At 33.4% G+C, this 27,556-nt stretch overlaps 1 protein-coding gene and 1 pseudogene across 7 annotated transcripts in view; one reads left to right on the forward strand and one right to left on the reverse strand.

The window, feature by feature from the left end:
- LOC148621433 (ras-specific guanine nucleotide-releasing factor 2-like) overlaps nucleotides 1–27,556 on the forward strand; it is a 139,298-nt gene that overhangs the window by 55,580 nt on the left and 56,162 nt on the right. For 6 of the 7 annotated variants that reach the window (XM_088575813.1, XM_088575812.1, XM_088575816.1 and 3 more), the window contains 8 exons: nucleotides 6,019–6,125; nucleotides 7,893–8,040; nucleotides 9,008–9,088; nucleotides 9,752–10,005; nucleotides 11,226–11,305; nucleotides 13,305–13,498; nucleotides 13,835–13,945; nucleotides 16,007–16,124. In XM_088575813.1, coding sequence (XP_088431939.1) covers nucleotides 6,019–6,125; nucleotides 7,893–8,040; nucleotides 9,008–9,088; nucleotides 9,752–10,005; nucleotides 11,226–11,305; nucleotides 13,305–13,498; nucleotides 13,835–13,945; nucleotides 16,007–16,124 — 1,093 coding nt within the window. The remainder of the gene's footprint in view (nucleotides 1–6,018; nucleotides 6,126–7,892; nucleotides 8,041–9,007; nucleotides 9,089–9,751; nucleotides 10,006–11,225; nucleotides 11,306–13,304; nucleotides 13,499–13,834; nucleotides 13,946–16,006; nucleotides 16,125–27,556) is intronic. The other variant, XM_088575819.1, reaches the window with a different exon arrangement.
- On the reverse strand, nucleotides 20,722–24,149 carry LOC148621434 (uncharacterized; annotated as a pseudogene).

The following is a 27,556-nucleotide window of genomic DNA, read 5'->3' on the forward strand; positions in this document are numbered from 1 at the left end:
GATGATTCAAATATGTCCAGAAACTTGGCCTAAAAATGAACTCATAAAACAGAGACCATCTACATATACAATGTGGTGAACCAAATCATAAAGATAACGCAGAAAAACTACAGATAAGGGGAAAAAAACCGAAACATTAGCAATATGATCTCCCACAAAAAACCCGAAGTGACATCAGGTGCTCTGGAAAGGTAAACAAGTAAGTATAATCCTGTAATAATCTAACAATAATAATGTAATACCAAGACATGTAACAAATGCAATGTTTACCTGATAAGAATGGTTTCTATGCTGAATGATGCATTAGGTACCAATTCATAAAAAATTCAGACACTGCCTATGGAACTGGTGATTCATAGTGTAGAAAAACCCACCCATCTTTAGATGCTATATTTTAGCCAAACAGTAGTGTTTTTGTAATCAGATCTGTACTTTCAAGAAAACTATACATTCGTCTCACTCTAAAATCAACCAAATCAAAGCAATTGAAGAACAATAACTCTTGCAAAGTGTTAATTTTGTGTATATAAATTTTATCTCAAAAGTGCAGCACCCTAATGATAAACTAAGACTGGTTACGTGGTCTTTAAATGATTCTTACTAAGAAATAAATGTGAATTCAGTTGGTTCTTGACATGCATGAATCACCTCAAGTCTGATTTTTATAAAAAAAAAACTTCAATGAATGGATACTTTTATTTAATTACTTGTAGTTAGGTTATGTTGTAACCACATAAAAACTATTTTTTTGTAATTTGGAAGGATTTTTGTTTTCATATAAGTTTCAAGGATTTGTTACAGTAACACACTCCATGGAAGACCCAGGCTGTGGGTGGCACATACCAAATTATGTTTTTTTCACAAATTTTCATCTGGTAGAGATCACATATTCATATTATCTAAGAAATATTATGTTTTTTTTTTTTTTATAATTTACTGACATGGTTAAAATGAAAATAATTTATGAGAAAGTACAAGAAACTTAAAAATTAAGGGAAATAACTCTTTGATCTGTTCAATATTTAGTTGATTTGTTTAGGGAACTTCAAACATATATATTTTAAGTCTTCCATTTTCTATACAGAAAAATACTTGTTCTTCCTGACATCAGAATAAGTTTAATATTGCATTGGAAAAAAAAACATTTGTGGTGTGCAACTCATGTCAAATGATTGTAAAGTATTATTGTTCCTGGGGTATATTGCTGCTCGGACGTTAAACCCCAACAATCAATCAATCATGTTCCTGGGGTATCAATTTTTGGTGGGTTTTCTTGGATGTGGTAAACCACGAAATTTTGTTCCCATTGAAAAAGAAATTTCCAATACATTTGTTAGATAGAGTTGCCAAAATATGATCTCAAGATTCTAGGAACTAACATATTTCCCTTCAACCACAAAAATTGGTACCCATGAATAAAATATTTTTATAGTATGCCAGAGTCACTTTAAGCCTTGTTCCAATTTTTTTGCGATGATAAAGACATTACAATGATTTCTTAATTAACATAGTTTAGGTATGGCATTGATAGAGTATACAAAACAGGCATGAAACGATAGTCAGTAATGATGGATACTTTCTGTAAGATAGATATGCATTGTACATGTACATGCATATACCTGTCTTCATTTTTTTGCTTATAGTTGATTAACAAACAGTAGCAAATGTTTGTAGCTGTATATCTTGCTTTATTTAGCAGGTTTTGAAATTAATTTGAGTTTGCATTCTAGAGGATCATTTAATATGTTAGAGAAAGTGCTCTTTACATGTGTCAGCTGCAAATTAGACTTTGTGGTTATTGTAGCTTGCTTTCGATAATATCTTTTACCATGCTAAGGATAGTGCTTTTCTTCTTTGTTAGCCACATGTTTTTTTTTATGGGATATTCTCAAAAAACACTGTCACCATCCAAAGATAGTTAGCCAAAAATATTAGCTTCATGAAGTTTTCCCTTTGAACTTCATGTTGAAAAATAGCTCACATAAAATTCATGTGAATTTGATGTGAAATTCTGCATTATTTTCTTGGGAATATTTTGTTGTCAGATCTGAGTATACAGGCCTAATTATCATAATTCACAAAAACTCTGACACAAAAGTTAAACTCTCAATTAAAATGAAAATAAAAAGAAATGATGGTGAGAATCAAGTGAAATTCACATAATTAAATATTTCTGTATATATGAGTATTTTAAAAAAGGATCCATGCTCAATAACATTGATATGCCAAACACTGCACCATGTTACAATTGTTGAGATGACATAAGTGACGCCATCACATGACAATAGGATGTAATACAACACCAAACAATATTATGATGCCATGCTGTAGAAATCTTTTCAAATGAAGCAATACAATTGTAAAATGAGTTTGTATATCTAGTGTAATGTCACAGCCATGAAATTACCATGAATGTTAAAGTTTACATTAGTATTCTATGCAGAGTCATGCTTCTATAACTGTTATTACAATTTTCTCATGTATTCATATTGTTTCTAAATATTTAATGAATCATGTACTGTAAAGTTTAGCTATTCATATTTGTTGACAGAGTGTAATGTGTTTTTCTCTCCGAAGGTTACAGCATCATAATGGATTCTCCGTATTGGCAAAATGGATCAATGCCTATTGGTTAATATTAAATACACATTAATATCAGTTTTTAGTTAAAGTGGAAGCAAGTTTCTTTTTTTGGATAATCTTGAAATTTAATATTATATTGACAGAAATGATTGCAAGCTGCATATTAAATGAGTTCTTGCTCAAGTGAAAAATAAGATTTATTTTACCTTACCCTTATTAAAGTGCATTCAATGATAATGTTCAGAACATGGAGTTGGTCTTTTCTTGATAAAAATTACAATCACCCAATGAACTGCTTATATAAATCAATTGAACTCTCTGTCAGAATCAGATTTAATTACCTATGGAATGATAATAAAAAAAGATCAAATCTTTTTCTTGAACATAAACATTTTATGTGCTGTAAAAAAGAAGCTTTGATATCATTTTTTTTTAATTCAGAAGTTTGTTTCAAGTGCTTATATGGGTCTGTCTGTTGACAGACATATTACATATACATGTAGCTTTCAGCCTGTACGTCTGTTTACATCTGGTATATTTTATAGATTTTTCTTTGGTACAATTTTTGTGGTCAGATCAAGGAAGCCATCTTATGTTTTTTTTTGTTTTGTGCTTCAGGTTATTAATTGGGATTTAAATGAATTAAAAAAAGGGGGATAGGGCATGGGATTTAATTTGTTTTAGGACAATTTTTGATGTCGGAGATGTTTGCCCTTGATTTTATCAGAAAGGTAGTGAAATTTGCATATCTATCAATGTTTAATGATTCAATTTAGTAATAACTCTCTTATTTTAAATGATGAAACTTGCTTCGATAGAAATTATAACAAAGTTCAAGAACCCTCATGTGTATCAGTAGACTAATTTCTCCATTTAAACTGCATCTTACAATATCTGTTGTCAAGAGTGCTATAGCCATTTACCTACAATTATTTTCCCATTTACAGATGTGAAAGTTCTCAGCACTGTAAAATGAGCTGCAGTTATGCTTTTTTAACAATTAAAAATAACCCCAAAAAAACAACATGGCAATAATATTTGACTCTCACTGTTGTTCTTGTGACAAAATCTTAGTAACTATGGACAAAATCATCAATTATGTAATATTGCTTCCATTAAGGTAATTGTTCAATTATCAGAACAGTACAGTTCCAACACTCCCCTGTCAATTCCGGTAATCTATGTGTGATTAAATAGCTTCATTTGTCTTCATTTGATACTGAACCAAGTCATTATTTATGAAGGGGATGGTGATACTTCTGTTGAACAGTAACATATTGATTCCGAGGTAAATCACAAATATGTTTATGTTTTTAAGATAATACATGTAGCTTGCTGTCCGAAATAGAAAACTAAACCATCAATAGAAAGTTGACTTGTGGGTATGTTGTATAAGGAGACTTCCATGTTTAATATCTCTTCATCATTTGTTTTTGTACTAGCCCATGTGAGGAAAATTGTAAATGGATAAATGTAACTAAGCTGCAATCACAACAGTTAACATCTGTATAGATATTACTTTAGTGTTGTTTTTTTCAATGTTGCAATGTTTTGTTATCATTCTCTCTGTAGGCCTAAAAAAAATGTTGTCGATCAGCTCATACTTAAAACAGTATGAACTTTTTTTTTTTTTTTTTTTTTTTTTTTTTTTTTTTTTTTTTTTTTTTTTTAATAAAAAATGCTTTATTTAAAAAAAAACCACACTTGACAGTTTTAAATGATTTTCCCTTTGAGAGGCAGACCTAGGAAAAGGGACATAACTCTTACAAATCATTGGGAACATTTGTATTCAGCAATTTATAACAATCTTGTTTAAAGTAAAATGTTCTGATTTCATTCTGTTTCAAATGAAAGTGTGATATGCTATGACGAAATTGAATGTGATACAAACATATCACTGATTTCAAGAGTTATGTCCCTTACCTTAGGTCTACCTTCTTAAGGTTAGCCATGTATATTGACTTAGAGACTTTTGGTGTTTGCTTATACGTGGGTACCTTAAACAGACATGTATGGACTAAAAATTTAGAATAAAAACTTATTTATCAGAATTTAATTGTTTGAATCATTGTATTCAAGACAAAACCATCCTGATATAGTGTACAATTATTCTTTTCATTATGAAAAAAAAACACCAGTTTATACAGATGTATTAATTAGCAAGTTTGCTATTTGCACACTGCAACATAAATGTTCTAATTTCATCTCTTTTACACAGAGGTTATGTATCTGTTGAAAAAAAAAGCTATCTGATGAGTTTATTTTTCCAAGCTTCAGAGAATTAATCAGCCTGAAACAAAGCTATGCTGGAGACAATCATACCTAATCCGGTTTAAGCTTGTGCATTTTTTTGTCAATAAACTCTGGATTTTATGGTTGTAAGCTAATGGCAGTTAGGTCATAACTCTGCAATATAGTTATCTGGCTAATCCAGTGTTTTTATCGTTGCCAAAGTAACCAAAGGTTTAAAAAAATTCTGCAATTTATTTTTACTTTTGATAATTCCGATACGTTGGATGATTTGCTTACCGAACACCTCATCGATTTCTCATCAACAAACATCATTTGTTTTGCGTATTTTATCAGGGAACTAGTGTAATGGCTTGATCAGCCTTTGTTCCGAACATTAGAATCAATTTAATGAAGTCTAAATTAGAGTTATTGAGGAATGAGTTACATCGTATTGGCGGCACTGTAGCAACTCAATTTATTCTGTTTACAAATTAGATTTTCAGACGGAAAATTACATACGTTCAGAAGTTCCTACTTGAATAGTTATACAATTGACATTAATGTAAAACCAATGACACTTAACCAATGAGCCTAGTTTCTTCTATCAAGGCATCCTTCTATTATGGTCTCATTTAACGCTAACTTGGTATCATATTGGCTCTCATTTTTTTTTATCATGTCTTTGAGATATTTTTTGTACTTTTGAGAAAGAGATATAGTTTGTTAGGCCACACTAAATTGATTTTCCATTCTTTGGAATCTTAGGAGAATATATTGTACCAGATTGTACTATCTGTCACCTATGGTGAAAGCAGATCTAGTATCCACTCAACTCTGTTTGTTTTTCTCTCACATTTAGAGGGTACCGCTGTGTCATTTGTAGATCAAAAAGTATAGTACCATTATTTTTCAAATTTTTCACAGTGTTTAAATACATATTGAACATGTTCAGCTCCTATTATGAAGTAATTTGATTCTTTTTGGTTATGTTTTAAGCATCTTGAATTTACTATTTTGTTCTGAAATTTCTTAGGGCTGTAACTTTATCAAAATCCATCAATAAAATTTTACAATTAAATGACAAATACCATGTTAATAAATTTTGATTCCATGGTTTTCTTGGGAGTCAATAGAGACAACATTTCTGAATCAAAGTTTCATTGTTTTGATCACAATTTTAATGAAAATCTTATTATTTTTCAGTACTGTTTTACAATCAGCTACAAAAATGAGGGACAACGACACTATGACCTTCGGACAGATACAGAGGCTGAATGTAACGCATGGATTGACAACATCAAAAGGGCGCCGTAAGTAGCAAAAACATGCTTAGATAAATTTGTCTTAATTATAACTAAACCTTTAAAAAAATACTCCTACCACAAAGGACAAGTTTTAACTTTACCATGCATCTTAAATTCATATTATGTATAAACCTCAAGCCTATCATTACAAACCCTGAATTAATCTACAACCAATCACAAAAAATCTTGGATAAGCATAGCTCCCAAAAATAAATCCTGAATAAACCTAGAACCCATAAAAATAAACCCTGAATAAACATAGAACCCATAAAAATAAACCATGAATAAACATAGAACCCATCAAAATTAAATGTGAATAAACATGGAACCCATCAAAATACCGGTAGACCCTGAATAAACCTAGAACATGTCAATCTTAAACCCTTGATAAACATAGTACCTGTCAACCCAAACCCTGGGGCACAGCCTCAATAATATTGATGTAGAATGCTTGCCTCAAAGCAGGGGTTTTGGGTTAAATCCCTGACCATTTCACACCAAAGATTTAAAATTGGTAGCTACTGGTTCTCCACCAAACAAGCAGTATTTAGGGGATAGAGTGATGGCTGGTCAGCACAGAGTGAGAATAATGTACCATAGTGGGGCATCATGTTTACCTTTAGTCTGTTGCCTCTCTGAGCTAACACAATAAGGTCTGGCTTTTACAATGCAGGGTCTGATCGATTAGTCAGAAGTTCTCATTCTGTAATATATGAAAAAAATCTGTGAAATATGATAAACATTATTTATGACATATGAAATATTAATTTATAAGACATGAAAAATGGGAGTGACATAATGAAACGTTTTTATATCAGAGAACAGCTGTTACAGTGTATTAAATGTTAAAAGTTAGATACTGACCTACAGTTTACACTGGAGTACATTGGGTGCATAAGTAGTACTGAATGGATTAAGCTAAAGCCAGATAGGGAATTTGTTCATGCAACATGAATATACATTCTCCTAAAGGCCCTTATTATATTTAATGGTGGATGTTCTCAAGAAAGTATATATTAATCATGCTCATTGACCACCCCACAGTTGACATGAAAGGGTCTATTGCCCAGCCATTTAGCTGGAAATTAATGGTCACTGGCAGTAGTTGATTTGTAGGGATAAATGCTTAAATCTGTAGGTCAAAAAGGCAAGGCCATTTACTTGGGGGAATATTTTTGCATCATATTGTAGGGTGTTTGAAATTATTTTTGTTTTACGACTATGCAGCCTTTCTAAGAGATCATACTTAGTATACATGATGTGACCTTGAGGTGAAAGGTCAAGGTCAAAAATTTAAAATGTCCATAGTGACTTCCCATCTTCATGTCATCTAGTTTATAATGTTTAAGACCAGATACAATTTTTAACACTTTCCAAAAAGCTTATTTAACTTAATAGGAAATGATTTGATTAGTGGGAAAAATAATGTAGATAGCTGTTGACCATACAAAAGACTAAATTTTAAAAAAAAGAACAATGTTGAATAGGGACAACATATTAGACTGATAATTTATTTGTAGGTGCTGAAGCTGGCATCGATATCTGAAATTCACTCTGATATTAGAAAACCTCTTTAGTTCAATATATTTTTGAAAATTTTGCAAATACCAGGTACTTACGTGCATATTATGACATAGTTGAATTGAAGATTGGCTTGACTTTTATTATTAATTAGTCATATGCAATTAGGTGGCTTACAGTAAAGGTCCTTTTAACAGTTGACTTAAGGGGAAGACTTGTTTTTTTATCATGTAGACATTTTACTCATTTCAGTTACAGTAAAGTATTGGAGCAGAAAGAAGAATTGGAACAGAAACATCTCCATCTTTTACAAATACTGGACAGCGAGAGGCAGTCAAAGTGGCAGTATGTTCAACAGACAGAAGAACTAGGCCAGGAAGTGAAAAAAATCAGGGCAGAGGTACTTATCATCTCTTCCAACATCAGTTGGCTGATGACAGGGATTCAAATAAGTGGTGAATCAAGGCTTAGGACTCTATATTTCTGATCTAGGACATTTGAAATTTCATTTACCTGGGTCTTTGAACTTAAACCCTTTTAATTGACACTTTTTATGAACTTTTGATTTCCCTCAAGTGGACCATTGGTTTAAAATAGGAAAATTCCAGGGCCTCCAATTGTGAAAGTAAATTTGGAATCTGCATGTGACAACCAATTTTGGAATTTGGTGCCTTACTACAGTAGTGCTGGAGGTTGATCTTTAGTGTGACCTTTCTAAACTGAACCCTGTATATTAACAGAAATCTCTGTTTAAACCAGATAACTGCTGAAGTACCTTTTTGTCAGTATTAATGCATTTTAGACCTATATCAACCAAACAGTTGCCTATAAAAGACAAAACCTTCATTCCGAAGTGTTCAGTTTAGACAGGCTTCTGACATAGTGCCATTGTTATTTCCTAGTTTGAGCATGGAGGAAGAAATTTGGACTTCTTATCTTGTAGGGCTATACTTAACTTCATCAGTACTGTCTTTCACAACAGTTATTTTACAATGTGGGACTGGAAACCTTTTCAATTACTTTGTACTTAAAATATGTTCTACTAAAGAGGCTTTGACCGGCTTCTTGTAATTTTTTTAGTACAGTGTATAACTTGTCTGAAGGATGCCACTTTGCCTATTGTGATACACACATGCTTTGAAGGAGGTATGTAGTGATGGAGGTGTCTGTTTGTCCATTGTTCCTTTACAATTTTTTTGTTAGTTTTCTCTGCAACTATTTCAGAAAAAATAAAATGCAAAAATTTCACAGATCTGTGTATGGTGTGCTAAAGACAGGTGTTAAAATATTGGGTTAAATGTATAACCATGGTGGTTAATATAATAGATCAGTTTTATGTAAAGAAGTCTGTTGTTTCACTCTTTCAGTTACAGAAATTTAAGAAAGAAAGAATCATATCCAACCACTCTGTGGATGAAGAAACAGATGAACTCAAGAAAATAAAGAAGGTAATACAATAGGGACATAGCTATCTGAGTTAACAACTTGGCTTTGCTATTTAGAAAATGTGGTTTTTTTTGCTGAGATTTAATGAAATAAGCTGTCTTAAATCAACATTTTAAACATTCTATGAGAAAAGAACACATTAAAAAAAACATAATTGAAGGATAAGCACTATTATCGTAACCATAGGTTAAAAAGTTTTTAAATTTTATTCTGTATAATTACAAATGTAAGTTGTACTGAGTGAGAAACGCATAAAATGAAGCCTGGATGAACTGATAACCTGTGTTAACTGATCCCTGTATAAACTGGTAATATGTATAAACTGATATCTGTTTAAACTGGTAACCTGTGTAAGTCAAGGCTGGATATGTAGGTGTTGAAAACAAATATCCAGACTGTAAATTCACTGATGTCATATAAAATTTTACTATTTCCGTGTTACATGATCATTGTATTTGTGTTTTAGATTCATTTTTAGCTCACCTGGCCAGAGGTCAAAATTATTAGTAAACTTTTTGTTCAATTTATTCCCATTGAAAGACAAAATTTAACCAGGTGAGTGATTCAGGCTCCTGGGAGCCTCTTGTTTTTCTAAAGCATTAGCAAATGTAAATTCACTAATGTCATACAAAATTTTACATAACCATTTTTCTTATGTGTTTTAGGTTCAAAGTTTTTTCCGAGGCTGGTTATGTAGAAGACGATGGAAACAGATTGTAGAACTGTATATTCGCTCCCCTCATGCTGAGAGTATGAGGAAGAGGAATAGTATTGTATTTAATATGGTTGAATGTGAGGAGGAATACAATCGTCAGTTATCTACCTTGGTCACATGTTTTTTACGACCTCTACGAATGGCAGCATCATCGAAAAAACCACCTATATCACATGAGGATGTTAACTCTATATTTTTGAACAGGTAGTAAATAAATGGAAATTAAATGGTACAGTCAAAGGGAGATAACTGCATTTTCTTTAGCATTTGATGGATAAAAATAAAACTTTGGCACATAAATCTTCTTTTTTAAGACAAATAATTTCATTAAAAATGTCTTAAGAGTAATTTTGACCTTTAAATAAAGCAGTAAAGAAGTCTCTATTTACTGGAATTAATCTGTGATAAAAAGGGAAAAAATATTTATATAGTGTTGGTACCATAGGCCACTTTTTATAAAAAATGATGCAGAAGGGAGCCTTTTTTTTTTTTTTTTGATCTGTAGAAAGTTTTCTTTTTTTTGGAGAAATTTCATTGAATTTAACAATTCTGTTAACGTATAGGATGTTGAGAAGTTAAATAAAATACTCCATGGCATTACTTTACTGGAATATGAGATGTGGCAAAAAACAAAAGCCATCTCTCCACCACGAGACAAACTTTTGTTTTTTAATGATCAATGTTAAATAACACCCTCATTCGCATCATACTTTTTACATTTCTGTCAAGTGGGCAGATGATTCCGCAACTAATTAAAAGTCGATTCCGGACTAGATATGAAAATTTCTGGATTTTACCGTAATAAAAATTGCAGATGCGGGAGGATTTTTAGGGATGCGAACGTAGCATATTTTTTTTTAGCTTTGTATTAACACTTTTTCTTCAGTGTAAAATTCAGTGACAGTAGCATATTTTTTTATTTTTCTTGCAAGGTTAAAATTGTTGATTTACGAAGGTAGAGCTAGGGTTAGGGACCTAACTCTTGAAATCAGTGATATATTTATATTATATTCAATTTCACCATAGCCTATCAAGCTTTCATTTGATACAGAAGGAAATCAATCCAAGTAATTTGGATGCTTACATGAGATTGACTTTAGATACATTACACAAACATTCCAATGATTTGTAAGAGTTATGTCCCTTACCCTAGGTCTACCTCCTTAAAACCAAATTAACAACAAAGATTACCAGTTTGATTACTTTTAGTCATGTGGATTGAGAACTAATTATCACACATTTTTTGTTGCAGATGTTAGCCCAAGAGTAGGCAGAGATTATTTTAAGATCTTGTTCCTGTTGGTTTGACAATTGTCAGAACTTTGTTTTGTCTTTATAGATCTCTTGGTAGGTTAGAAGGATCTACATGCATTTGCTGGGCTATAGATAACTAATGGCTAATAATTATATTTTCTATTTGGCAGTGAAACACTATTGTTTTTACACCAGATATTTCTGAAGGGCCTATGTGCTAGGTTAGAGAATTGGCCCACTCTGGTTCTAGGTAAGTTTAGTGCTGGTAAGTATCACATAATTTCATTTCCTGTGCTAGGATATGCAGTTTGGACTTTCTTTCTCTCTTTTTCTATCTTTTTCTTTTTGTATGAAAAAGTGGTGGTATTTCCCTATTTCTTAAAAAGAATTGCCTGTTAGGCCATTCAAAAGTTAACTTCTTTTTCTCTAGCTATCGTTATGAAAGGAGGGTATTAGGAGGGGAGGCACTTATTTCTTAAATTGCTGTATAAAAATGATGAGTGCTATTTTTATTGTTCATTGCCTTGACAAAAATGATGATGTATTTATTTGGTTATAATTATAATTGATATGGTAATGAGGCACCCCCAAAAAAGAAACAAAGGGTGTCTGAGAACCAAGAAATTATTTTGTTTGGCCTAATGTTTATTGATCAATCTCCAGATGCATATTCTAGTTTAAACCATTCAACCAATGAATAGAAAAAAAAACACTAGAAGTTACTGCATACACATGTTTAAGGTTTTTGCATTTAGTAATATCAGGGATGAATATATATACTTTTATATAAACTAGATCTTGTATGCAATAAATTGTTGCAACATTTAACCCCTCCCATTTTTCTTATTATTTTTTATATTCTGTCTTTTATTTAATTCCCAGATACATTTAATCAAAAGTAGGACACTGCCATTATACTGGTAATTTAATGACTACTATATTTTTAAATTTACTGTGCTCATTCCAATAAAATTTGGACCAATATGCATCCAGAAAAAAATATGATTTTATAAGTGCTATTTTGGATTTAAATTTCACATAATGTACTACTGGTCAGAGAGTATATCTGGACATTTACAATACAGAAGCAATTATTGCCAATCTGATCACCAAAATTTTATTCCTCAATGAAATTTGTTGCATGATGCTCATTTTTGAAAGCAAAATATCAGCAATCTGTTTTGGACATGAATCAGTTTCACAGGCGAGGAGGAAAAATGAGTTAGTGAGAAAAACTTTCCAGTGAGAACTACTCTTTGACCAGTACGTAATCTTTATAAAACAGTTCTGTAGAATGCTTAGCTTTATAACAAGTAAGTTCAAATTTTAAAGAAGATGTTGAATGAATAGGATACTTCAATCTCATTCTTGTTTTACCAAAAATTTTTATGATAATCTGATTTTCTTACTCTGAAGTCCAAGCTGTATATCTCTGTCAACACAGGATTTATATGTGGAATGTATTGTATCTGGGTCACACCTCCTTACCCAAGTCATTTTGCCTAAATGCTATGGGAGATGGATGTCATTATCTATTTTTTTTTGCCTTACCTATTCCAGAACCTGATATGTTGATTTTGTTAACTGAATAGTTGCCTATGTGCCTAGTCATCCTTTTCTTTTGAACAGAGATTTTTCTTTTGTTAAATTGAAGGTTGTGGATATCTTTTCAAGATTTTTGGGATTTCTTATATAGAACCAAAAAAAAAAACTTCCTGAAAAATCACTGTGTTAATTTCCATGCCCTCTTGTAGTAAATAGTGGTTCTCTTGTGTTTTAAGTTCAATCTGGGTTTTTCTGTAGTGTTCCCAAGACTTTAAATGTTAGCAATGTTTATTTACATAAAAGATCTTTGAGTTTCTAGTAAAACATAGAAATTTAGTAGATTAGATAGAACCATCAGAATTTGTACCTTTCTGTGGATGTGAAATTAGTTTCAGAAAAAAATTCAAACTAGAAAAAAATATGTTTTTTTGTCTAATTAATGAAATCATTGAATAAGGGGAAGTAACTCTAAACTAGTTATTGGCATATTTGTGAAATTTTGTTTCACATGAAGATCAATAACATTCTACTTCCTTAAATAGAAACACTAGATCTACACCATACATTTTTACTGCAACTTAAAGTTAGCATTAAACTATAGATTATTTTCCTAAGTCCATTTTATGAAAATATTTACAGCAGGTGCATACAGTCCTAATCTTTATTTCAGATCAGCTGTTTTCTACTTTCACTTTCAATTTTAGGTGACCTATTTGACATGTTACTACCCATGCTGTGTATATACCAGGAATATGTACGTAATCATCACTACAGCCTTCAGGTGCTAGCTGAATATAAACAAAAACCTGAATTTAATGCCCTGCTGAAACGGTATGAAGAGAAACCCATGTGTGAGGGACGATCGGTGGAAGTTTTTCTTACCTATCCTATGCACCAGGTAACACTGTTTCAGCTAAAAAAATCTTGCACTTTGCAAAAGTACAACATTGGGATTCCAAAAGATTTTTATGCCTCATCACAAAGTGGTCCATGACATATAAATTTCTGTCTGTCATTCTGTTATTTTGTATTTATCAACAAGCAGTTTTCTCAACTTTTTTTTAGAATTATTTTAAAATAGGTGAATGTGAAAATTGAATGTTTTATTGCCTCATGAATAACATTTAGTTGCAAGACATGGTCTTTGGCAAGTATCCAGTGAAAATTATGAAATGATACATGTAAATGTGCCAAAAAAATTAATATATAGTCTAGAAGTTCACTCTACTTTCAGATACCTCGTTATATTATAACACTCCATGAACTGCTAGCTCATACGCCACATGATCATGTAGAAAGACAGAGTTTAGAGTACGCCAAGGGAAAGTTAGAGGAACTGTCTAGGGTAGGTACAGTTGTGACAAGGGAAAGTTAGAGGAACTGTCTAGGGTAGGTAGAATTGTGACAAGGGAAAGTTAGAGGAACTGTCTAGGGTAGGTAGAATTGTGACAAGGTAAAGTTAGAGGAACTGTCTAGGGTAGGTACAATCGTGACAAGGGAAAGTTAGAGGAACTGTCTAGGGTAGGTACAATCGTGACAAGGGAAAGTTAGAGGAACTGTCTAGGGTAGGTACAGTTGTGACAAGGGAAAGTTAGAGGAACTGTCTAGGGTAGGTACAATCCTGACAAGGGAAGGTTGACGAACTGTCTAGGGTAGGTACAATCGTAACAAGGGAAAGTTAGAGGAACTCTCTAGGGTAGGTACAGTTGTGACAAGGGAAAGTTAGAGGAACTGTCAAGGGTAGGTACAATTGTGACAAGGGAAAGTTAGAGGAACTGTCTAGGGTAGGTACAATCCTGACAAGGGAAAGTTGACGAACTGTCTAGGGTAGGTACAATCGTAACAAGGGAAAGTTAGAGGAACTGTCTAGGGTAGGTACAGTTGTGACAAGGGATAGTTAGAGGAACTGTCAAGGGAAGGTAGAATTGTGAAAGCTAGAGGAACTGTCTAGGGTAGGTACAATTGTGACAAGGGAAAGTTAGAGGAACTGTCTAGGGTAGGTACAGTTGTGACAAGGGAAAGTTAGAGGAACTGTTTAGGGTAGGTACAATCCTGACAAGGGAAAGTTAGAGGAACTGTCTAGGGTAGGTACAGTTGTGACAAGGGAAAGATGGGGGAACTGTCTAGGGTAGGTAGAATTGTGACAACTGAAGACCTGTTTGAGGCTCTTTTGCCAAATAATCAAATAGAAAAAGTACAGTTTAGATGCCAAGGGAAAGTTAGAAAAACTGTCAAGGGTAGGTCAAAATGTGACAGTTGGATACCTGTTTGGGGGGAGCAGGGAGGGGGCTAAAACTCTAGCTCATTCATTGTATGATCATATAGTTTTTTGATATATGCCAAGAAATTGTCAAGGGTATGCACTATAACAACCACTACAGTCCTGTGTGATGGAGGGTGGGGCGACACTACATGGTTTGAGTATGCTAATGGAATGCCTGGAAAATGCTTGCTCATATCATGTTAGAACTATTGTTGAAGAGCAAAGTGTATGTCTTTTGCTTAGCTTTGTTTTTTTTTGTCTGAGGGGACACAGTTTTTGTCTCACCTGCGACAAAAGTTGCGGAAGGCGAGATTTAGGTTTTGCTTTTCCGGCGGCGGCGACAGCAGCATCCACAAACTTAACATTAAGTTTTCTGATCAGTTCATTTCAATGTGAACCCCTAATGCTAGGTCAATAATATTTGGTGTACAGATGCATTACCATCATCGCATCACAAATTCATGCCAATTTTATGCATATACCACAGTCATGGTCTGTTGACTGAAAAATTTTATAATATCATATTATTATACAAAATATTGAAAGCAACACAAAAAATAATATTTAATAAACACACCAATATATTGACAATATCGAACAGACAAAACTTATCTCTGTGATAACGGTTTATATTATTTATGATTGATTTAAACATAAATGAGAACATTTTCAATAGTATGTTTTATTCAGTTGACTTTTACGGTATATGTTTCTTTAGTTGCCTACAGGTGCTTTTTGCCAAAGGGGAATTTAGGTTTGTACTCTTTCTGTCAGTTGTTCAATCAGTCCTTCTGTCAGGAAATCTGTTTTCCACACTTGTTTTTTTTTTCATTGCTTACAAATATTCATTAGATATTTGGTATATTGCTTAATCATCACAATTTACAGATCAAGTTGGAATTTTTTGTTCTGGTCCATTGATTTTTTTATGAGTTATGATTTTTGGGTTTTGGTAATTAATGCAGACTCATTTTTTCGCATTTTTCTCTTTAACAAATATTCCATCAAGTTTGCATTCTGTTCTCTTCCACAGATTTTTCTTCTGGGAGGGGACTTAATATTGTCATGCAATACTCTCAGAATGCTTGTTATATAATTGTAATAACTTGTTTGCATTTACTCTTATTTTGTCATTTTTTTCAGATAATGCACGATGAAGTTAGTGAGACTGAAAACATCAGGAAAAATTTGTCAATAGAAAGAATGATAGTTGAAGGTTGTGATATTCTCCTTGATGTCAATCAGACCTTTGTAAGACAGGGTAGGTGCTTGTATGTATAAAGGGCCGGTGGTTGATGTGTTTTCCATGTTTTCTAGTTAAATACATAAACAGTAAAACCTGTCTTAACTGAACCCCTTGTTGTCTGAAAGTTTTGTTTAGTTTAGACAGGTGTTTGGTTTTCACAGGCTCAAATTAATGCCACATGATTTCAGACAATGCCTGGATTAGACAGGTTTACAGATTATCCGAGGTTTCACTGTATCAATACCAACAGCTAATGTAGCTTTAAACTGCAAATTAAAGGTCTAAGGCTAATGACTACTGTAGTTATAAACAATGCATCAGGTTCAACTGTATTTATCTTTATTGATACTAACACCTGTAGTGCCAATTACTTATTCTCTAATGTTCTGTAGGACCAATCCCTTGTCCAGAAGGCATATTTCAAGGCTTTCCACCTCTGCCACAATCAGTACTTAACGCAACCTCTTTATGCAAATTAGTACAGTACAATTGAGAAAGCTTTGTGGATTTGCAATGAGAAGTTGGCATGCCATGTTTTATTTTAACATTCTGAATAGCAGAGCTAATAATTGCTACTTGAGTGACACACCGATTGATTGATTGTTGGGGTTTAATGCCCCAGCAGCAATATTTTAACTATAATCAGGTGATGAACATGAGGTCGGGCAATTTAGCCTCCTGTGGCGGAGCGCAAAGGTTCCTACTCCTATCGAATACCACAGCAGGGTTCTTTAACGTGTGAGGAACGTAGCATCTTTCCCAACACGGGGCACCACTATGGTTTGCGGTCAGGTTTTCCGTATTATAGCCTGACAACTCCAGCATGTAACATGCCAGGGGTACCCCATTCCACCACCTGGGGCACACATCCCAGTTGCTCTGTTGGCAGAGCGCCTAGCCCACGGCTAGGTTTCCGAGCACTATTTAGTCGCCTTATACGACAAGCTTAGCGCTGCTGCATGCCTATTCTTTTAACACCCAGACCTGCACGGGGCTTGACAAATTTTGATTGCCACTTGAAATAGGAATAGGTAGGTAGGGTCGGGCAATTTAGCCTCCTGTGGCGGAGCCCTATGGTTCCTACCCCAGGAGAATACAACAGAAAGGTTCTTTAACGTGCAAGGAACGTGGCATCTTTTCCAACATGGTGCCCCACTATGGTTTGCGGTCAGGTTTTACGTATTATTGCCTAATGACCCCATCATGTAATATGCCCGGGTTACCCCATTCCACCACCTGGGGCACACAACCCAGTTGCTCTGTGGACAGAGTGCCCTAGCCCCTGGCCAGGGTTCTGAGTACTATTGAGTTGCCTTTTACGACAAGCTTATTGCTGCTGTGGGCCTATTCTTTTGACACCTGGATCCTCACAGGGCAAGTGATACACAGTAAATCAGGAACCAGATATAGGTTTGCAGAAGTGATTGGTTGTGTACAAGTCTGTAACAAACCCTATAATGACTTTATATGTCGTTGAAACCAGCAAATATGTTACGAGATGTTTAATTTGATACACCTGATAATTCTGAAAAAAAAACCTAAAGACAAAAGTTCTTTCCCAGTATTACAAAACTGAAGACTGCATCTCCATCTTAAGGAACACAAATTTAGGTTAGTGATATACAAGTCACTAAATCTGGTTATATTATGCAGCTGAACAATGCTTGGAAAATTATACACTTACAAAAATATTTTAAATATATATTGGTCATTCTTTCTTCATTGTTCCAAAGTTGATTTTATGTAAAAAAGTATGTACACTCAAATGTTTCCCTTGTGGATTTGCATAAACAGTGCCCTGATGCATTAACCTCCCTTTCTTTTTTTATGTGGTTGATATGACAATAAATAATATTTGGAGTTCAAATGTGATGAAGTGTTTCAAAAAATTAGAAATTGCTTGTAGAAAATAAAGGGTAATTAGTGTATCATTAATTGTGATATTGGGAAATCAACTATCCCACATAGAAATCAATTAAAGTTGAATTGGACCAAAAATGCCCATAGCCAAGGGGTCCATAGGATTACAACAACTCTCCCATTGGACCAAAAATGCCCATAGCCAAGGGGTCCATAGGATTACAACAACTCTCCCATTGGAACCAAAAATGCCCATAGCCAAGGGGTCCATAGGATTACAACAACTCTCCCATTGGACCAAAAATGCCCATAGCCAAGGGGTCCATAGGATTACAACAACTCTCCCATTGGAACCAAAAAGAAGTTATTTGACATTTTGGTCATGGTAATGGATCCTCTTATTTTCCCTATTTTTAACCAATAAAAACATAACTGTCCTCCAAAGTATGGTTTGAACTCCTTAAATGACAATTTTTTCCTCTATTGATTTGCGGATGGCTGAAGTAACACATGGTTCCAAGTCGTACTACATGTATCTTGCCAGATTTAAAGCATTGTTTTGTAGCTTGAAATCTCTTTTTTAGCTCACCTGGCCAAAGGCCATGTGAGCTATTGCCATCACTTGGTGTGGGTCCTCGTTGTTGTCCATTCTCGTTAACAATTATACAAAACTCTTCTCCTCTGAAACTATCTGACTAATTAAAACCAAACTTGGTAGGAATGTTCCTTGGAGTATCCTGCATAGAACTGATGTGGGGATTTTTGATTCGTCAAAAAACATGGCCGCCGTCACTAAAGGTAGAACATAGGGGTCAGACAGGGTAAAAGTGTTCAGCATGATGAGATCTATCTCTGGTCAAATTTTGGTTTTAATCCGTGACGCCATGTTGGAGTTGTTGCCCTTTTTGAACGATTTTTGCTATTTTTAATATTATTTCTTTCCAAAATCTTCTTCTCTGACACTACTTGACCAATTGAAACCAAACTTGGTATTAATGTTCCTTGGGGTATACTGCATAGAACTCATGTGGGGATTTTTGATTCATCGAAAAAACATTGCCGCCATTACTAAAAATAGAACATAGGAGTCAGACAGTAGTTTTTCACATATATCTCCTAAACTGTTAGGTTTATCCAAATTCTTTCAATAGCTGAAATGATCCATATTATTAGGACTACAAAAGTCTTCAGACTCCTTGTAAGAGTTACTGCCCTTGAAAGGGGAAGTATGACTTTTTTTTAATAGTTTTCAGTCAATATCTTGAAAACTATGATAGATTAAAAGAAACTTTCAGTTGTTGAAAAGATCTTGTGATAGTCCTACCAAAGACTTCTTTAGTCAAAATTGTTGGACAACTTCTTATTTAATTTATTGCCTTTGAAAGGCAACATTCAAGAAGGTGAGCGATTCAGGCTCCTGGGAGCCTCTTGTTTTACATGAGGAGAACATCCACCAGTAATGGTCTTTCTAATAGACCAGGGTGCAGGGTAGGAAACTCACTCGAATTTTAGTCATACCTTAATACAATTTTTCAATATATTTACTATATGGCTATATAAATTTTTGCTAAAATTAGCCAGCCCTGCCAAAAAAGCCAGTCTCGGGCAGGCAGGCAGGCTACTATTTCTTACTCTGCCTGGGTGTTAAGGGAAGATATGACATTTAGTCTGTCCTTGTATGGTAATACCCTTTCTTTACTACAGCTTATCCATATTGAACCATTGTTACAAGAACACAGATTTGAGAATCCAGATACTTGTAGTTTCAACTGATTTTGTTGAATTATTTGTAAGTCAATCTTTGGACTTCTTTCTCATTTATAATGATCTATTTTAGTTTCTCTAAAGTTCACTTACACGAGATAGAGTTTTATGTCAGAACCTGACCCCTCCTTATTATTATATCAAATGGCGAAAGAAGAAATGTAAAGTATGTTTAAGTGCTTTTTACCCCTTGCAGACTAAGTTTTGGGGTTTCTAGGAATCAACCTATACATCTGTCTTTCTTCATATCTTGTAAGTGCAACTCCTTTAACCTTTTAATGTACTCTGATGAAATTTTATGGAAAGGTTAGGATTTTAATGTAGATATCTGTAAAGGAAGATAATTATTTCTTGCAGAAGGAAAAAAATCATACTGAAGTTTTACATGTAAGCATGACTATTCATTAGCTGCTCCATAGATTTTTTTAATTTTGAAATTATGCATTTACAGTTATCTCCCTTTGTCCACCTGTATACTTGTCATTCCAAGCATATAACAATGTGGTGTAATGCTGTTTTCTCATTTAAAAGATTTTGTACTTGTAACTTAGTTGTTTATCACAGGTACTTGGATGTTGCAACTCCTCTCTGACCAGAAATAATACATATTTGAAGTTTTGTAGGAAGGTTTGAGCACCATATAATTTTGATGTTACATGATTTTTTTGATTGGACAAATTATGCAAGGGTAATGGGTCAAAGATGATTTGTGTGTGTCAAAATATACCAATGTTTGAGAAAATTTGCCGATATTTTGTTATCTGTTTATTCGATTTCTGCAAGTTGTTTTTGTCTCTTTATTTTGTTTTTGTTTTTTTTTCCATATACACATGAGAATACCTATTGAAGATATACCTTTGATGCAATTTCTATGAGACTAGCTGTTTGAATTTCATGAAATTTTGTAATACATTAGATTTACTCAAACCTATCACACCATTATATTGATGTAAAAGATTTTCTTTTATTGAAATGAAGACAAGTATACTTTGTAGCCATTTTATTTACACATTTGTAGCTCATATGTCCCAAAGGTCTATGTGAGCTATTGCCGTCACTTCGCTTTGTTATTACTTTCAAAAATCTTTTTGTCAAACAAACTGCAGGACAGAATTCAATAAGAGTTGATATGATTATTCCTTGGGTATTAGCCTTGTTCTTTTTTTCCATGAAAAAACATGGCTGCTACAAAAAATTAAATGTTGCTTATCAAGCCAAGTGAGTGATTCAGGCTCTTTAAAACCTCTAGTTTCTTGAGTAGTGGAAGTTCAAATTTTACCAGCATTAGGAATCAGACATGTTCATGTCGCTATTATATTTTTGTTTTGTCTCAGCCCAATTTAAAATGAGTTTTGGATTTGTGGTTAATGATGGTTACCCTTGATTTCATTTCCAGTGGTACATATCTTATATGAAGCAGTTGTAACCTGCATTATACCATAAGTTATAAATCAGAGAAGCCTTAATAAAACTGTAGTGTTTACTTTTGAAATGAAATCATAAGTTATAAATCAGTGAAGCCTTAATAAAACTGTAGTGTTTATTTTGAAATGAAATAAACTATCTGGTTAGTTTTGGATTACTTTAGCTTATGTACATGTGTATTCCTTCTCCAGGTGCAATTCCATTGAGACCATCTGTCAGATTTTGTTGAAATTTGAAAGGACATCACATGTTTTTGATCATATCACACAGAATTTTGAAACAACAGAATGAAATCAGACTCAAAGTGATGAACAGGTTAAGTTTGCATGAATACCTTTATAAGGTAATTGTATATGTCAACTGTATAATGATTCCTATCAATTGTAACATTTTTTACTTGCACCATATTTTATTACTACCAATGTGTGTTGGAGACCATATGCAATATTAGTTTTCTGTTCATGGCACTGAAGTAAAATCCAATAAGGACTCAAACATTCATTGGTAATGATCTTGGTGCTGGTAGAAAGCGTTACATTTGATAGGAATTGTTACACATTTGATCAGGAAAACCAGTAATGCATTTGTAATTAACAAAACCTGTGATAATGTCACATTGCATCTACTGCACTTTCCAACTGATATACAATGAATTTCTCCTAATAAAACGCATCTCTATAATAAAGCTGCATAGTCATGTGGTTAAAAATCAAAATGTTTAAAATGATTAAAATGGAAGTGAAATGTGTACAATATGAAAAACAATTGTTCATGTAAATCACACATTATGACATGTGATAAATATATAAAATATAGAAAGGGAAAGAACTTATACAGTAGTATCCTTTGATCCTATGAAGTACATGTGCTTTGTCACACATCTAGAATTGTTCCTGGATTTCTTTTTTTTCTGAACATAATAGCTATTCACCCATTGTCCTCTGGATTTTTTTACTGCATTGAAGACAGTATGGATGACATAAAAAGTTATCAAATGTCTTCTAAATAGATGAAGAAAGTAGAAGTTCTGTACAAAAATGCACCAGTAGATTAGTCATTCCTTAAAAGTCAGTGAATAATATACTTGAACAAGGATCTTTGATGTTTTAGATTTACAAACTAAAATATGATAACTAGTATCTTGTTATGTTGACCTGGTACAATTTAGCATCTTTGGCTTGACTACCAGCTGGCCTTGAATGACCAATCAAAAGGGATCCGGTTGTAGGGAAGGCTAGAGAACATGGATAATTTATCCCTGCATCGTTGGTGTCATAGGCAAACAGTAGATCTCCAGTGTTGTCCAGAAAGTGTAGGTAACTAGTCCCCTTGTCCACAACCATCACATTGCTTCTTGGTGAGGTAGCTATATCACCTGGGAAGAATGGTTTGTCTTTGTTAACACAAGGATGTCCATTGTAAATGTTTCTGATGTCACCTTCTTGAGATAACACAACTATTCTCCCTCTTTCATGATAAGAATCACAGTCAACAACATTTATGTAGCCATTCCTGGTACTAGTGATGTCATAGGGATAATTAAATAATGGTTTGTTATGTTTGTCATGTTCATAAGTCTTCTCATGTCTTCCATCTTTGTCCATGACAAACACAGCCCTCCTGTCTGTTTCATAATTATATCCTCCAATGATGACTTTCTCCTCCCTTGTAATGTGAACAGATGTAGCCACTAATGGTGTTACATCATACCTAGTGTCACTGATCTGACCAGTTTTGCAGCTGATCTGTTGTAGTCTGGATTCATCAGTAGATATGAGGAGGTCATTTGATGTAGTGCTAGCCATTCCAAAGAATGTGGTGTTGATGGTAGATATTACTTTCAGTTTATCCTTGTCAGGTTTGACTCTCTGTACTAATTTATCTTCATAACAACCTATCCATAGGGAACCATCTGTACATGGACACACATTAGTTAGGTCAGATAGTTGTGTCTGATATTTTTCAATGATTTGTAAGTTAATTTTAGGACTTTCTGATTCTTTATTTGACATGCTTTGAAGTTCACCAACATGAGATGAAGTAATGTCTCCTGGTATAAATGTTGGTATAGACATGAATATTGAAGAAGTTAATGGTACATTACTGTTGTAGGAGGACAACTTTGAAGCACCAGTAAAAAAATTCTTAGCATTAGCAGTGGTTAGAAGTTCTTCTAGTATCTTATCTTTTGTTTTGACTTCTTGCTCTGTCCTTTGTATGGTCTGAATATCAAAGTCTGTTGCAGTGATCACTTCTTTACCACTCTGCTGAAGATCACTTAAAAGTTTGTTAATATGAAAATCAACAGCCATTTTCAAAGCTTTTCTGTGGTCTTCAATTTTCTTTTCTTCTTCCACCATTTTACCCTTGTGCATTGAATTGATTTGCGCTAGGTTACCTAAAACTGCCTTTATATTGCTCAAATATTTCTCAGTATTTTGTTTCTTTCCTTCAATTTGCTCAAGTTTTTCCTGATGTCCTTCATTTATTTCTATGAGGTCATGTTTCTTATGACCTTTAGCTACACAGGTTGGACAAACAAGGAAGTCACATGACTTACAGAAAAGACAACAGAAAGCTGAATGATCATCACACTTCAAGTTTGTAAAATCTATTTCACTTTCAGTTCCAATGTCTTTGATGTCCACAACTTTATGTCTCTCTGCATTCTTAATTTTCACATGAATTTTGTCCCTGCACTTTTGACACATTAACAAATTACAATCCAAGCATAAATTTAATGTTAGGACTTGACTCACAAAGATGACAGGAAGATGGAAACTGTCCTCTCTTTACAGACTGGGATGAAGCCATAATGCTCAAGCCAGATCTGCAAAATTGTAAAATTGTTAACTTTAGTCAATTTGGCCACAGCCTTTAAAGTGAAAAGTGGTTTCAGTTCTCCAAACTTCCTGTTTGGTCATGCAATTCCTGATATCTCACAATGAGAATATACCTGGAGACAGTTTTCATACCTTCAGTGTTCCATAAATCAATAAATTGTAGTTACCTGTTTAATTGATAGACCCAATAAATTATAGATATCTGCAAAGTGCATTTCACTGTTGAAAAGAACTAGGCAGTCATTTATGTATGTAAACTGACTCCTGATGTAACTCTTGATGAAATTTTGAAAGAGCTTCTACAGACTTGTTTTAGGAGAGTAAAGAAATTTTGTTTTAATTAAAATGGGAATATTCTGCTTAAATACTTAAAAACTTAGAAAGAATTGAAAGAAAAAAGAAAACTGGTTATAACCTGTTTTCTTTGTAAAAAATTAAATATCCTATTCAGTATCTTTTTACATGTCCAGCTATTACAGCTACTGTTACTGAACTGCATGTATAACTTTATTATTTTGCCTGTTTTTGGTTTATTGGTACCAGTATCGTATTGCATATCCCTGAACGGGTGTACATCAAAACATGGATGCTATAAAATATAGTGCATTTTCTTTTTGCCTCTCTACAAACTAATGTTTTGTCAAAAGATATGAACAATGACTTATAAAATAGAGCAAACATCACACTGTGAGATGAAGAACATTTTAAAAGAAAATCTAACATAATAACATAAAAATGTTCCACTGAAAAGGTTGGTTTGGTGAGTGAAAAATGAAAGTGAAAGTAGGGAAAATGGCTATTTATAGTTCAAGACTACTTTTCTGTCCGATCTTCGTGGACTCATCCTATTTTCGTTGCGGGAAATTATTTTTTCACATGTCCTTAGAAATGCTACATAAGTGAAAGTTTTATTGAATCAATTTACATATTTTTTTTAAAAATCCTAAAAATATGCACTTCACTATAGAAGTCTATGGGAATATTAATACGATACTGAGACCTATTGATCCACATTTAATTCAAACTGAACAAGATGATCACAGTTATCTTTCTTTGTCTATTTGTCTTATTCAAATTAATTGTGAGTAAGTCTAAGTATGCATACTCTTGATTGACATCTTTTAATCTGTTTATTCTAGAAATCCCCATGTATATTTGTATTGAATTTAACTAATATTGCTTTTTTAAAGGCTGCATTAGCTGTCATTTTCATCAATTTTTGTTTCTGTTAAAATATATCTTAAAATTATGAATTATTTCTGCTAGATTGTACTTTTCCTGTATAATTTCATTTGATATCCATAAATAAAATGCATTTAATACATTAAATAGGTGTCTATATATTTATTGTCTTGCAAGACAAAATATTGACCTAGTTAAATTCGTATGCATGTGACTTCTGGTGACCTTAATCCGTGCATGTGCTGTAAGGGTCACTTCTTTGATAACAAATATGATTGCAAAGCGAAAGTGGTTATTCAACAGCAAGGAAGACTGATGGACTCGAGCCGTAAAGGAAAGAACTTGGAATATAATGCAAGGATCTTTTTGAAATTTATGTATTGTGTTATAATGTGGCTTAAATATGGTAATTATTTGTTCAAAAACTAATCAAGAAATAGATGAAATGAAATGAAAAGAAGACACATGCTTACCTGTGTATCTGTTTTTTGTTATTCTTTTACCAAGGTTAAAGTATTTTAACCTAATTGAATGTCCTGTCTGCAATCTTTGGAAGTAATGGCAAAAAATAATTAGATGAGACCTATCGATCTTCTCTGATTTGAAAAAAAACAACGTTGTTTTCACAATATTCTGTAGGTATTATCGACATTTATTGCTTTAATTGCATTACTACAAACTTATTTCATTAGTCAGCAAAATTTATTAGAATCAAAACTGATCAAATTTGGCAGCTAATGCATCTTTAAAACAGGGGTATTTTTGATATTCACCTTGAGTCATATTTTACCACCCAACAACAAGAACTACATGTATTATACTTGTCATTACTGCAATATATAAGAATGTTCAAGGCATCCAAAGAAAATGCTGTAGAATTGACTAATAAGAAAAAAATACTTTTGCCCTCACATGTGTTTTAACCTGATTGAGATTACTGTGAAAGTACTTTAATTTGTGAATACCAATTTTCGTGGATTAAGGAAGAAACACGAGTTCATGGATTCTTGAATTTGTGGTTTTGAGGTTTTCAGTATACACTTCCAATGAAATCTCCTTTTCATTAGGAATCAAATTTCGTGGTTTGGCCTTCCCATGAAAACTACAAAAATTGGTACCCCACAAACTATAGTACTTTCACAGTAATTGTCCTATGTTATATATTATAAGGTATTGACTACATATACTATCCTACATAAGTTGCATTCTAATCCAAAGATTAAGTTTGGTGATTTGCAACTTGAGTCATTACGACTTCTTGTGTGAAAGGTTTTGTTCATAAGGGTACTGGTGAAGAAAGAGTCATTTATTAGAATGTTGCATGTTTAGCAATTTTTAATTCAACATTTTGATGTAGTGTAATGTGGTTTGTCATCGTTGTAGTCAAATATATCATTTAAACTAATGGAACATGGTTTGATTACTTGGAAATAGTATGAGTTTTGCACTGGAATAAATGGACAGCAGGCTGAGTATGTGATTTGGTACAGTCCCTGAACCGATTAGTGCAGCTATTTGACTCAGATTAATAACCCATTACCAGTGTGACCAAACTGATCAATGTTTTGTTCTTTAAAATGATAGATAACTGGTTCATGTAAATTTAAGAATTTCCATTTCAAAATGCTACCATATTAAATTTACTTTAAGTAATGATAGTAAATCCACATATTGTATTTAGAAGTAATTTATTGGTGTTTAAATCTATTGCTTTATGTAAATATGAGTAAAATTGACAAATGAAACAATGGATTCTGTAAAACATATTGACCGCTCTGTGGTCACATGATGCTATTAATGGATTGGTTTGACGGATCAATGACTGATCAGAGTCTGATTGATGATCAATCACAGATTGCAACTTTGGTTGCTCAGATCGGTTCAGGTACTGTACTCTTTGTTGGAATTGTCAGGGCACTATCCATACCAGATGTGAGCATGCTAGGATTCCCATCTTGGGAAACCTCAGTCCTACAACACAACAGTGTGTCCAGTCTGTTGTCAGGTTTGAACCTTTTTGAACTAAGCAACATCTGAGCCACTTTTTCATTCATTTTTCTTGTTAAAACAATTACTGCGAAAGTACTTATATTCATCGGGTACCAATTTTCGTTAATTTCTTGGTTGACATAAACCACAAAAGATAATTCCTGATGAAATACAAATTTTCCATTTATAAGTAATGTGGGAAATGTCAAACAACAAATTCAAAAGTCCATGAACCAACCACTTGTCTGCTATCCACAAAAATTGTATCCATGAATAATAGTGCTTTCAGAGTATTGTACTGCTGGACTGATGATTCCCATGCAGACAAAATTCACCAGCAGTGAACCAAGATTCATGTGGAAATCAAAAGAATGCAATCCAGTG

Source organism: Perna viridis, chromosome 3 (assembly GCF_037379345.1).
Source record: "Perna viridis isolate PV_CMFRI_1.1 ecotype Kerala chromosome 3, ASM3737934v1, whole genome shotgun sequence".
Lineage (NCBI taxonomy): Eukaryota > Metazoa > Mollusca > Bivalvia > Mytilida > Mytilidae > Perna > Perna viridis.